At 39.4% G+C, this 13,788-nt stretch overlaps 2 protein-coding genes across 4 annotated transcripts in view; both read right to left on the bottom strand.

Annotated features, from left to right (window-relative positions):
• Window positions 1-4,901: 4,901 nt before the first annotated feature.
• On the bottom strand, window positions 4,902-5,494 carry LOC6569463. Its single transcript, XM_001995465.2, has one exon. The coding sequence runs from the start codon at window positions 5,407-5,409 to the stop codon at window positions 5,194-5,196; it is 216 nt and encodes a 71-aa protein (XP_001995501.1). The 5' UTR covers window positions 5,410-5,494; the 3' UTR covers window positions 4,902-5,193.
• A 2,559-nt stretch (window positions 5,495-8,053) lies between these two features.
• The window catches only part of LOC6569462 (mannosyl-oligosaccharide alpha-1,2-mannosidase IA), a 56,922-nt gene continuing 51,187 nt past the window's right edge, over window positions 8,054-13,788 (bottom strand). For all 3 annotated transcript variants that reach the window (XM_032741269.2, XM_032741268.2, XM_001995464.2), the window contains 5 exons: window positions 9,890-10,502; window positions 9,579-9,803; window positions 9,172-9,310; window positions 8,754-9,015; window positions 8,054-8,670 (listed from right to left, as the gene is read on the bottom strand). In XM_032741269.2, the coding sequence (XP_032597160.1) occupies window positions 8,524-8,670; window positions 8,754-9,015; window positions 9,172-9,310; window positions 9,579-9,803; window positions 9,890-10,502 (1,386 nt within the window). In that variant the 3' untranslated portion in view covers window positions 8,054-8,523. The remainder of the gene's footprint in view (window positions 8,671-8,753; window positions 9,016-9,171; window positions 9,311-9,578; window positions 9,804-9,889; window positions 10,503-13,788) is intronic.

Raw genomic sequence — 13,788 nt, 5'->3', positions numbered from 1 at the left:
GAATAGGCGAATTATAGAGATGAGCTACGTGGCTGAACCGATTAATGATACAATCGAACCAGAAGAAAACAATGAGCAGTTGAGTGTTGCCAGTATTGCCACTTTGAGTATTTATCGGACAGATCAGCTGTTTTTTATTTTGACTTTGTTATGCCTTGCATGTCGAAAGCACCAATATATCGCTCAGCCGGCTAGCTATCGGCTCAGGGGTAGTTCGACCGCGATATATTGGGAGCAAGTTAACAAAAAAAAATTGTATTCTTTTATAAATAAAAAATAACAAATATTTCCATCAAACCAGTCCGCTCGCTGCTGTGTTGGCTGTGTGGATGTTGTACAGCCTGCGTGTCCCTCCCTTCCTTGTGATTCCTTCTCTAAATTTCCTGGAGAAATTCCCTTTCATAATTATTTCTTGCTCGTTTGCTTCTTATGCCCTCATCTCACCCAATCACATTATTTACCACATCATGTTCCTTTTTTTAGACTATTTAATTTACAATTCATATGATACATGTAACATCGTGATCCCTAACCTTTTTGCTGGCCAACACTAAATTCTCTTATATACAGTGTCTCACAGTTCAAAAGACCCAGTGTCTAGCAAAAAATTTAAAGTGCTATAAAGTTTAAACAAAGAAACAAACGCAAAATGTTTAAATGCCAATTTGTTTTATGTTATATCACGTTTGAAAAATAAACTTTAGTTTTTATTAAAATATTAATTAATTAATTAAAATTAGTCAAAAACTGAAAACATATCCAAAATACATGTCAAAGCTCATTTGGCCCAGTCGAAGAAAAGTAACATATTTGGCGTATAAAAACTTAAATAAGGATCTTAATACTTAGTATGATACCCCTTAGCCTTAATAACCTCCCTTAACCTATTATTCATGGAAGATACCAGCTTCCGGGTGGTTTCTGGACTGACTTTGCTCCACTCATCCAGCAGAGCATTCTTAAGATCCTGTTTGCTGGATATGTTGTGATTCCGGATGTTATTTTCCAGCAGAGCCCACAAATTTTCAATGACATTTAAGTCTGGAGACTGGGCCGGTGGAATTATCATGTGGGGGCAGTTCCAGATAATCCAGGACTGTACTATTCCGGACTTATGCTTCGGGTCGTTGTCCTGGTAGAACCGGAAAGTACGTCGGATTCCTAGCTTCTCGGCACTTTGGAGTAAATTTTCCTTCAGTATATTGAGGTAAACATATTTGTCCATAGTTGGTTCAATAAACACCAAATTCCCGACGCCGGCTGCCGAGATACATGCCCATACCATGACACTTCCTCCGCCGTGCTTCACTGTTGCCCTTAGGTGTTTGGGATTCAGCTCAGTATTGGGCTGTCGCCACACATAATTCCGTCCGTCTAAGCCAAAAATGTTGAATTTGGGCTCATCTTCAAATATTAATGTGTTCCAGAACTCCAAATCCTTGTCCAAGTGGGTTTTGGCGAACGTCATCCTAGTCCCTTTATTTTTTGCGCTTATAAAGGGCTTCTTCCGTGGTACTCGGGCATTAAAGTCATGGTTGCGCAGAACCCGGCGCACAGTTTCCACACTGCACTTTTTCCCCATTTCATCCTGCACCTGTTGAGTCAGTTGAGAAAGTGCACCTGCTGGCTGGCTTGCTTGCTTGCGTGCTTGCAGCAGCTGAAAGACCAACTACCAAGCAGCTCTCTTTCGATTCTTCTCAATTCAACGTTTAAAATGTAGTTTCATCTTTCGAGCTCTCAATTGCTATGGCAACCGCAGCGATATTCCTTAGTTCTTTAGGATATTGCGAGCCAGTCGTTCCGATAGCCGGCGATAGTTCAAGCGTTAGTGATGCCAACTGCTGAAAAACGATAGATTAACAAAAGATGGCCGAGATTCATTTGTAAAGAAATACGACTGGAATGATTCAAATAAGAATATATATATATATATATATGTAACTAGCAATTTAAAGTTGGCCAAACCTAATTTTAACGAGCAATTCCAAGCTCATATCTAAGTCTCGTTAAATATGTAGATTAATGCAAATTCATTTTCTTGCCTTTTTTGCCATGTATTTTTGTGATTTCTGTAGGTAAGGGGTATAGAGAAAAAACAAGTCCAAATTCCAAATAAAGTTTAAAATAATTGAATTGATTAATTAAATGGCCGACATCTAATATAGCATAAGGAACTTTATTGAACTATAATTTTGCGGTTACAGTCTTTTCTATTATCTATTATTGTAAATATCTAATGAGATTGTTAAGTTAATTCTTATTATTATTGGGCCCGCTTCTGAAGTTCCTATAGCTCTTTCGAGGATTCCTCCTCGTTATCTATTCGCCACCAAATGTGCGTAAATAAGTCTCATAGCGGCTGCCATCGATGGGCTTTTAGTCCTTCTCCAAATCCGTGCGGAACTCCTTTATATCGTATTGGTTGGTGTGTTCGGCAGTACAATTGTTGCCGGTGCTGGTGCGATTGGCTGCAACTTTGGCTTCGGCTTTGGTGGCGACTTTGGCTGCGTTTTTGATTGCTTTTGGGTCTTTACCAACTTGGTCAATGCACGTACCGCTGTCCCCTGCAGGTTAACAGATATCGGGGATGCGGTTGCGGAACCATTTGTGTATGCAGTCGATGGATGGCCATTTTCGATTGCTGTCTCCGATGTTGAAGGCTGATTAATGAAATGCTCTAGCGAGGCTTCCTCCGGGTGAACATCAATTGGCAATGGTTGTTCGAAATTCATCAAGTGAAATTCGCCATTCGGATCGTAAAACTTGTAGCCAAGCAATTCCAGTGCAATTTCGGTAAGTAAGTACGACATTTTAATAGACTAACTCGTTAAGTTTGAATCTGGAAGCCGAATAGGCGAATTATAGAGATGAGCTACGTGGCTGAACCGATTAATGATACAATCGAACCAGAAGAAAACAATAAGCAGTTGAGTGTTGCCAGTATTGCCACTTTGAGTATTTATCGGACAGATCAGCTGTTTTTTATTTTGACTTAACCGGAAAAATCGGCAAAGCAAGCGATGACAACTGACTATTTATGGTATTAAACTATTAATGAATTAATCTTACAGAACTTCAATTTAAAATGTATCCTTTTTTTCCGTCGATTTTTCTATTTTCGTTCGATTTGTCCGAATTGTGTAGTCGAATATTAGCAACCCTGTATGTAAACGTTATATCGATATATCGATGTATATGGCTTAATGCTTCTTAGTGAATTCGCTTCCAAATGAATGCAAACGAAGCGTGTTAATTGGCATTTAATAATTTTCAGGAAACTAGAAAAAATGTCACCAACTATGTCGAAACTATCTTGATGTTCTTGGATCAGACAATATCCTTATAGATCTTTAATTTTGTTTTGACCAACAGCTGGCTAAACACTGTTCAAATCGTATAGATAATTTTCAAGAAAACAAGGATTTAATAAATTCGACTCATTACCTGTCGCTCTGCGAGTGCCATTTTTACAAATGGTTGGGTTCCTTGATGGAAATCAATAAAGTTCATTCTTGATGTCCCCTTTTGAACCATCCCAAAAGTATGCTTAATTTTTGTTGGTGTATCTGGAAGAGTGCACTTAATATTTTATTATGCACCAAAGAAATATGCTTCATTAAAAATGATTATCAGCCTAAGAATGTGCTAGTTATTTGGCTTATTTTCAATCAAATAACCGCACGGATTAAAAAAGTAATATGTTTGTGTCTTAACTTCACTGTTATTTATATACATATTTATTTATGTTATATACATGCATATATGTTTATTAATAATCAGTTTCGTGATTATCAGAATGTCTTGTGAAATATTTGTTAAAGGGCTTGGCACACATATCGCAGCAATTTAATTAGGGTAACAGTTATCAACTTCTAAAGCATATAAAATCAACTATTTATTAAGATAGGACGGTAAACATCTGCACGGCCGACACACCGATCACACTTTGTATTTTGTTCACCCACCTATAAGATAAGACTTAAATGAAGTACCTGTATTCGATGTCTTTCGGATGTCTCTCTTTGTATGATGCCGGAGAAATAGTTATGTACATAGTTCTCCGCTAGGAGTTTACAACTATGAGCATGTGGTAGTATCTAATTTTTGCGAGAGCGGAGAGTGCGTATTTATTTTTGCACTTGAGCAGTTTGTTGAACTTTGTCCTCCATCCGACAATTCGCTTGCAATGACTGCATTTGCAGCAAAGCAGCAAGTAGCAAGCAGCAAGCAGCAGGTTGGCACTTAACCGATGGCTGCCCCACCCGAAAGGGGGGAAGAAGCGAACAGCGAAAGAGAGACTCAATTGAAAATCGAAACTTCTGGATTAATTAGCAGCAGTTTTGGCTTCTTCTTTTTTCATGCTTATCGCGTCCGTATGTTCGAAATTTAATTATTCTCGATGTTGTTCTTGCTGTTCCGTTTGTGTGAGTGCTGGGTCTGTTTACTGACCTTGAAAACTGATAAAAAGCAACGCACGATCCAAAATAACAACAACAACAATCACAATTCAGCAGCAGCAACAGCAGGCAGCAGGCAGGCAAACAAGTCCCAAAATGTGTGCCGCTCAAGAAAAACAAATCACACACACACAACACACGCACACAACACGCGCACACACGCACACACACACACACACACACATGCACATAAATGTATTCATGTACGCATTCGGAGACAGAAAATGTATGTGTGTTTGTGAAACAAACTCGTTTTTTAAATGCGTTGTGTATTTTTTAGTGTTCTGTTTGTTTACCTATTTAACTTTCAATACCAAATATAGATTTGCAGTCTAGAAAATATGTATTTAGTTCAAAAAAAAAACTTAGCTTAAGCTTATAAAATATATATATATATATATATATATATATATATATATATATAGAGACACATAATATGTGTATATGTATATAGCTTCACTTCGATTGACAATTGAATCACTTGAAACAAAATGGGAAAACAAATGAAGTGCAGATGGCGAAAACATATAAAACATGAAAAAGACTTTCATTAAACTTATATTTATTTCCAAATCGCACTCAGTGCGGACCCCATTTCCGATGGGGAGCGAACCCAGCGCGTTCCATTGTCATTTTCGATTTGGGTTTGGTGTGCTCTGATGAGGTGGGGGTTGGCATGGGTGGTAAGTGGTGAGTGATGGCGATATGCGGAAATGTCACAGCTTCAATTTCCATATTACTCTTTCTCAGCGCTGTTCACATCCTTGCCAGCTGTCTTGCATTGGACACAGTAGCGATAGGAGACCGGCTCCGGTGGCTTATTCACAGCGACGCTGGCATCATTGTTGTTGCTAGTGCCAAATGGTGACGGTTTGCTATCCACCGGACTAATGGGAAAGTGCTGCCAGTGCGGGCAGGGCATCTGCTTGGGCGGATGTATGGGGAACGGCATCCTGGCGCTTTGTTCAGCTCACTTGCAAAATAGCTTGTACTGGATTCACCGCTGCTGTCGCTGCTGCTGCACCAGACGCCTCCGACTCGCTTGAGAACTCACTGGCAACTGTGTGGCTTGCTAGAATCGACGACGCAAACGCGCCGTCAACGACCAAAACAAAAACACAAAAGAGCTGCTTGAGCGGAAGTCAACGACTGAATACCCTAAATGCTTGACCACTTTTGGCAGAAGGCATAAGGCAGCGTTATCCAACTGAATGGCGTATTTATGTGCGCATAATGTAATTATATTATTCTCTCGTATTCTCGAATGTATATCATAAATATAACTTTTTTATTTCTTTTCAACTTGAACTTTATCATTATCATTTTTTATTTATTTATTATTCTTGCTTCATACAGAACATATCAATTACATACGGAAGTCGAAGCTGGTCGAAGCAAGTCGTTCAAACGACATGCCCAAATCATAGGAGTTGCATGGGGTTAGGGTATGACATCAACAAAAAGCAATAATCGCACTCGCTGCGACCGGCAACAAGCAACTCTCAGCCGGTCTGGCGGGCTTGTCTAGTCAACAAATAGGTAGAAGAAGAAGAAGCAGCAACAGCAGGAGCAGCAGAACAAAGAGCACGAACACAAAAGAGCGAAAAAGCCACCCGGTGAGCGAATGGCAAATGCTGAGCAGAGAGTTGTCTTTGTTTGCTGCACCCTGTGGGTGGAATGACTTTTAAATCTGCATTCGTTTTTACAGTTTTTCACTTCTTGTGAGTGGGTTGCGGGTGACGACAGAGTCTACTCGTTTTGTTCGTTTCATTGCCTATGCTTTATGTATGCTCTGTCTGTCGTTCCGTTCCAGTTTTATGTTGTGCTTTGGACTTGAACAGTTCGCACAGCAAACTGAAATTGGCGCTCTCGTTCCGGGTTGCTCGGCCAGTCCGAGTCTACGTCTGGGTGGGAAATGTTGATAACCTCAGAGCGCTTTGTTCGCCTTGATCAAATTGCTTACGCTTCTTTTTTTTCTTCACTCTTTTTTACATATTGCTGTTTAATTGTAAATCATGTCTGAGCAATTCATACATACATACATAAGTACTTTGCCGAGCAGTAGTACATTTAAATTGATAAGTGTACACACATATGCATCACAATCATATTGGTTTTCGTATTATATATATGCTATCTTGATTTCGGCACTTGCTAGCAGATTTCAGATAAGAAATTTAAAAATAACTCATACACATAAGACATTTAAGTATTTGACATACAAGCAAATGAGATAAAACAAACAAAGTCTCTTATAATTTATTACTAATGTTGATACAAACCAGAAAGCACATCAAAATTCACCTAAAAAACATAAGGATCGAGCTGGAAACGACAAAGAAAATGTTCATTACCAAATTTAGAACACATTGAACAGCATTATCATTAGCATTAGCATTAGCATTAGCTAGCATTTGTATACCAATATTTGTTGTTTTTAATTATTCATTAAATTTTTATTAAACTTATGGGTTAGTTCAATACAATTATGTTATAGCATTTCTTTCGCTTTCCGTCCGGAGAGCTTCGTCGTCTTTCATCTATAATGCATTTACAATTTGTTAAGATTCGCAATTATACAATATTCACGTTCTTAAATATGATTCAATATAACAAAAAAAAAAAAAAAAAAAAAATCACACATAACGATAAAACTACTTTATCAGCTTAGAAAATTGTTATTTTTTATTGTAAGTTTTCGTATTCTTTTTTTTTTTTTTTTTTTTTTTTTGTATGTATGTACGTATATTTCTAAAATTACTTCTTACAGCTTCCCATAGCTGATGCAAAGGGCTGAAAATTACAAAAATTAAACGTTCTTGATTTAATCTTATTATTTTTTTCCGGTTTATATAATTAATATTATTATCATTATTATCATCATATCCTACGCTTAGGGTTACACAAAAAAAAAACCTTTACATTGTTAAAAATTAAATTATTTCGCCTTGTGTATAATTGTATAAATATTTTGTTTAAACAATTGCCTACATATTTTTTGTTTTTGTTTTTGTTTTGTTTTGTTTTCATTTGTAATATATATTTAATATATTTAATTTCGTTTCGTTTCGCTTGATGCTGATGTAAAGTAATATGCGTTACATTTGTTTAAAGTAAGCTAGGTGCTATTACAATAATTACTTTAAAATATTTAGGCTACAACGTAAACAATAACTTGACAATTATTTGATTTGTAAACCTTCTCATATAGATATCTTCATTTTGTCGCTAGGGAAATATTTACAAAACAAAGCTCTTAAATATTTCGAACCCAGAATGTGCAACTGAATGTTGACAGTTGTGTGTCATATTCATATTCAAAATGCTAGTCAATTGGTTATAGAGGGTGCTGCTCTACACAAATACAATATGTAGGTAGCTATATTTAGTGCTAGAAAGATTCATAGATAGATAGATAGGCAGATAAATATGTATATGTTCAGATTGCAAGTTGAAGTAAATATCTGCAAGCCGAGTCTTTACACGGAAACACAACAAGATACATACCATAATACGAACACATGAGATAACTTATATAAACCAGCTATGCGTGCTGTATATATATATATATATATATATACCTGTATATATATATATATATATATATAATTGAATTGGGATTTATTCTGTGTGTGTGTGTGTTTTTAACTCTTCAAAATGGAAGTGAGCCAGAAGTGGGCGGCTCATATTAATTATTATTTAATGTTTGGAAAACTTGTGCCGAGCTTGTGTATTATGTGAGTAAATACGAGCTAGAGGATGGTTGGTAGACAAACATATAAGTATTAGTATAGTACCTAGGGCTCGCTAACGTTAAGTTTATTAAGTTTTATAAATATGTTACATAGAAAGTGGTCGTCGCACGATCATCATTGGCTCGGCGAACTAAAGATCAGATTACATATATTGCCTTATGTAGTTGTTGTATACAATTAAAAAAAAAGAAAAAGAATCATAATTATAGTAAAAGTATCAAATTATACACCTATATATATATATATATATATATATATAGTATATGTATAGTTAATTAGAATGACACGGGCATCCAAATGCGCTCAGTTGCTTATGACGCATTCGATGCTGGCAGCGGCGAAGCCGCCTTGCGATAATAAATGTTGGCGCCCTTGATGGGCAACGGATGCGCCTCGGTGTTGAACACCCATTCATCCAGTGGCAGAAGGGAGTCATCTGAGAATAGTAAGTACAGGTACTATATGGGAACAGAGACGGACAGAATATCAATTTAGTTATGCATGTTTCTCAGTCAGTTTGTCAAGTTTAGAGTGTACTCACCTTGAGCGTCTCAGCTAGGAAGAAGCTCTGCTGCACATCGTCCTTTTGCGGCTCCTGCTGATAAACGTTGCGCAGGCCGCAGTAGCCGTGCGCGGTACGGCAGTGCTTCTCCAGTGCCTGGACTGCCTCCCAGCCCCAGTCGCGATACTTCTGGTCGTGCGTGAGGCGCCACAGCACGAAATAGCTCTCGAATGTTTCCGGCCTAAGAATGTAGTATTTCTCCTGCGAACGCAGCGCACGCGCCTCTGCCGCATCGCTGAAACTAAACCAGCAATTCAAGTGTGGAAACGATTAATAAATCTCAAGTGCAACTGCAAGTGGAATTGGAATTGCAATTGAAATTGCCGTTTGCTGTTTGCTGTTTGCCGTTTGCAATTGCAATTGTATATTGTGTATTGTGTATTGAGACGAGACTAACCGGAATGCCTCGGGTCCCAGCTGGGTGGGTGTGCGTATGTAGCTCTCGTGGCAAGTGTTGGTTAGCCCCTTGCCCACCTCCATGTACTTGTCAGTGAGCTCGTTTTGGCGCGTTGTGGCGCCGAGCGCAAAAAGTCCGCCTGAAAAGTTTCAAAATCGAAAATACGTTTTTTTATGCGCTTCAACAGAAAGCAATTAATCTATTGACTTGGTATAAAAATGAATGCTCTTCAAAATTACGTTAGTTTTGTACATACTCAATGAGCTTAGATTATAAGTGAAATGCTTTTTGATTCAATTGAATCATGCACATATCAATGGAACATGGATGGCTGTCCAAATTGTGCTCCCAACTTGAATCTATATCCATGAGAAATATTGATTAGAATCGAGTTGGGCAAAACGTACCCGAGAAACAGGCAAGATGATCCATTTTGTGCTCCAATCGATCAAACTTTAGATCAGACACATAGGTCAGTCCATTGGGGCTGGTGCGAACCATTCTGTCGATGATCGCCAGCATTGCGTCATCGTACATTTCGCGGGCCTCCTCGTCCGTTTGGCCGGACTGGAGCCAGGCCTTCAGCAGATACTCGTAGAAGCTGTCGCCCAAGGCGCCCAGAGACATGTGCACTGCCCAAAACAAGACAAAAAGACAAAGGCAAGATAAGTTTAATGTGGATTGAAGTTGGGCAAAGGCATAGTTTGTCGTTACTTACGCTGACCCCATTTGCCCGTCTTGGGATTGAGGAAGTTGGGATAGAGACCCTTGGGCTTCTCAATTTCCTTGAGCACCTGGCGTATAGTTTGGACCCGCTCCCGATACAACGGATTGCCCGTTATGTCACTCAAATAGGCAAACTCCAGATGCAGTGTGCCAAACTCGGAGAGAATTGAGCTGCTGCCGGATGCCCAGCCATAGTTCTTGGCATTGCCCGTTTTGGTGTTGACCAGCGCATAGGGTATGCCCGTCGGTGTCTGGAAGGCGGGCAGCAGCTTATCGGCAATGTTCTGTGCCTTCTCCTTGTACATTGGATCCCCGGTAAAGGCGTACAGTGTCAGCATGCCGCCCACAAACCGAATGTTCGTCTCAAAAACAGACAGCTCGGCACTGATATTATCCAGCGAGAACTTGCGCTCAATCCAGTCGCGTCCCTCCTTGTATTCCTTCTCCATGCCCATAATGTACAGCGTGTCCAGTCCGTCCACAATTGTGGCGCCCAAATCGTATGATCCGAATATGCTGCCCGAGTGCGGGCGCTGCGACAAGGGACGCAGCTCGTTCTTGCCCCAAGCGTACAATTTATAGTTGTGCCAAGCGTGCTCCATCATCTGCAAAAGTCAATGATTCCAATCAATAACGTATCAAAATATAAATGTATCTATAAAAATGTTTATATATAATACAATTCTAGAACGAGGGTATTCAAATTTCACCAAGATATATAAACATATTCCTATTCTCAAATTATATTCCACTTTTGCATATTTCTTTTAGATATTTGTATTCGATTCTTAGTAGATTCTGGATGATTTCGAGGATGCAGCTATGCATATTCAAGCCATGAATTATCTTTGAATTGAATTGGATTATTCAGATGCTCAACACTTGTAGTGGACTCAGCGCAGAATATTGGTGACTATTGTTGCACTCTGTACAACTGGTGCAAAGAATTAATAAAAATGTAAAAAGCCTAAATTAAGCATGCAATTATCTTTCGTATGGTGGTCTGTCTGTATCCTGTTTGCACACCTGCCCAAGGTCCTACTCGCCTCCCAAACACACCGACGCAATTCAAGGACATTGCTTGTGGTTACAGCACGGATTCAAAACGGCTGCATGAAGGTTTCATAATTTGAATCGAAATTGGACACACAAACACACACACAAACACAAACACAAACACAGAGAGAAGGCAGAAGCAGCGTTGGAAAATGTTAATAGAATGGACAATGCGAAATGTTTTTGGCCATCGCATTTAGCTTAAGCCCCAAACAGGGTTTGCTACCTTTGGCATGGTTGGTATTGCATTACATATTGGCTTTTCTACAACCGGACCCAGACACAATCCACGAGCTTACCCATGCGGCACCACTAAGCACAGAGAGAGAGAGAGAGAGAGAGTGTGTGAGAGAGAGGGAGATGTGCACTTGCAGCAGTGTGCGGTGCGGCACCAGCATAATATAATTTGGCATTGCATACTTTCGAGCGCCTTTTTTGAGAAATTAAATTACGAGCAAAACACACAAAATATAAGGTGAAACAAAAACAAAAAGCAGAGAATACAAACAGCATAATTATGCTGCGAATGCTCAGCTAATAGATATCCTAACATTTTTGTAAAGACACCTTATAGAAACCACATAAAAGTAGAAAGATAATTCCCTAAAATACTTTCTATACGCTTAAACCTGATTTGACATGCACTTGGTACATATAATTTAGAGAGATTAATATATATACCTTCTATGAATATTGGATCTTGGAATTACTTTTAAGTTAGTCTCTTATCTAAAGGAATGTAACATTCGTTATAAAGTTCACCAAACAGATAGACAACATATTCAAATATTTATCTGCAACGATTTTTCCATAATTTAGTTGTTTCGGAGTTTGCTCAATTTAGACAAGCAAAAAGATTTGGAAATATTTGGGTCACAGTTTCTTTCAGCTGAATAGGACATTAATTTGTGCAACTTTATGATGTCCTTGACGAGATGTTTTCTCTTCCTTTTTTTTTTTTGTTTATATGGCTACAGGGTATAACGAAAAAAAAAAGATAAAAATCTATACACGCCTGCCGGCCTATGGCCCCCGCGGGTGTTTGTGCTGATAGAGGGGTTGGTAGGGGAGGGGTTGGGGGCATGCTTGTGGGTTGTTGGAACTATGCGTCGCTTTGAGCCTCGTTGCGCTCTTTGTGTTTGCCCAGCAGCTCTCTTTTGCCCGTCGGTTAAGGGCTGTGGGCCTTGAAGGCAATGCAAATATTAACAGTTTTCCGGTAATTAATTAAAGTCGGACACGTTCGCATACCTCGCGTTCCGGTTTGTTGGCTGCTCCCAAAAAGGAGACCGCGTCCCAACATCCATTGTCCTCCCCTCACAATGACTGTGACTGTGACACTTTCTTGCCTGTTAATATTATTATTGTTTTTATTGCTTTTGTCGTCGTTATCCTTGTTTCCACAATTCTTAAGATTTAGATACACAGCTACAGCGACAGCGTCGGAGTCGTAGATTAGATGCTGTAAGATATGCTGCAATCCTTTTGCTACTCAGCCAAAATTAAATTCACGGACAGGACAATTTAAATAGTACACAGCGCGGGGATTTGCTCTATATCCATGCATATACAATTAACGACAGACATTAAAGGACCTCAATGGAGGGGTCCCGTCCGCTGCGTGACTGTGCAAGTTTTAAGTCGTTACACTTACGCGACACAATCCCAATCCCAATCCCAATCACAATCACAATCAACACTGAGCGTATATTTGCTTTGTTGCTTGCCAGTTTCAAATCTGCCCTCGAATTATGCTGACTGATTCCAAAAAACGCATAAGTCTCAAGCCCAACATTTTATTGGTAGCCAGTTTTGATTGCTGTTTACATAATTTTGTGATATCAAGCAGAACTGAAACACACTTTGGCTCAGTGTATTTTGTTTTTTTTTTTTGTTGTGTCGCTTGGACGCTTAATGAGCCGCATCTGATTGCAAGTCAACAGGAACGAATTTAAGCCGCAGTGTTCATTGTTTATTGAACCAATTCGGCCATTTCACTAGCCACAATTGTTGGCTACAATTGAGGAGGGCTGGGGGGGATATGGGGGGGGGGCGGCGGCGGCGGTGGAGTAGGGTAGGATGTGTGTGCAACCTTAACGTGACGTGCCACATGTGGGCAGCAGTAAATCATCAGCTTGACTAATTTAACGGAAATTGCTTGATGGATTTGACTGATTGATTGAATATTTTTGTACAGTGGCAGGCACAAATGGGGTAAAAGCATACACAACACACACACACACACGCATACACAAAGAGAAATGTGTGTGTATGCAGCTGTACTTTCAGTTTGCACGTCTTCATTACGAATTAAGCTACATCCTTGAAATGTGCAAACGTCGCACGAAACGTGCCCCGCCAAATGTGTGTGTGTGTGTGTGTGTGTGTGTGTGTGTGTGTGTGTGTGTGTTGTGTTGTGCCTGAACATCATTTCCGCAACGGAACGTGGAAACGTGCAGACCAACGAGGCGCCCTTCGTCGTATGTCACACATTTCCCCAAATGCCAAAGCGCCGCATACACTGTAAACAATTTTGTGCTTAACTTGCAGAGCTCATTAATGTTGTTTGTTTATTTAAATTACTATTGTTTAATTATCTGCTTAAAGGTTTGCATTTTGTGCTTTGAAGTTTGCTTGAACTGATTGAAAATTGTTAAGATTTTCATTACAATTCAATGGCAATTTTTTGTATAGTTCAAACTGAAGATTTGTCACGGTGCAGCTGCATCCTTCCGCTTCCTGTAGCCGGAGCGGCTATTGAGGGCTTTGGGAATTGGTTTTGTCTTCTTTTGGGCTGATTTTGCACTTGAGCTGGCACACCACAGCTCCACACAGCAC

Source organism: Drosophila grimshawi, unplaced genomic scaffold, assembly GCF_018153295.1.
Source record: "Drosophila grimshawi isolate 15287-2541.00 unplaced genomic scaffold, ASM1815329v1 contig_848, whole genome shotgun sequence".
In the NCBI taxonomy this organism is placed as follows: Eukaryota; Metazoa; Arthropoda; class Insecta; order Diptera; family Drosophilidae; genus Drosophila; species Drosophila grimshawi.
This window is presented reverse-complemented; position numbering and strand designations above follow the sequence as displayed.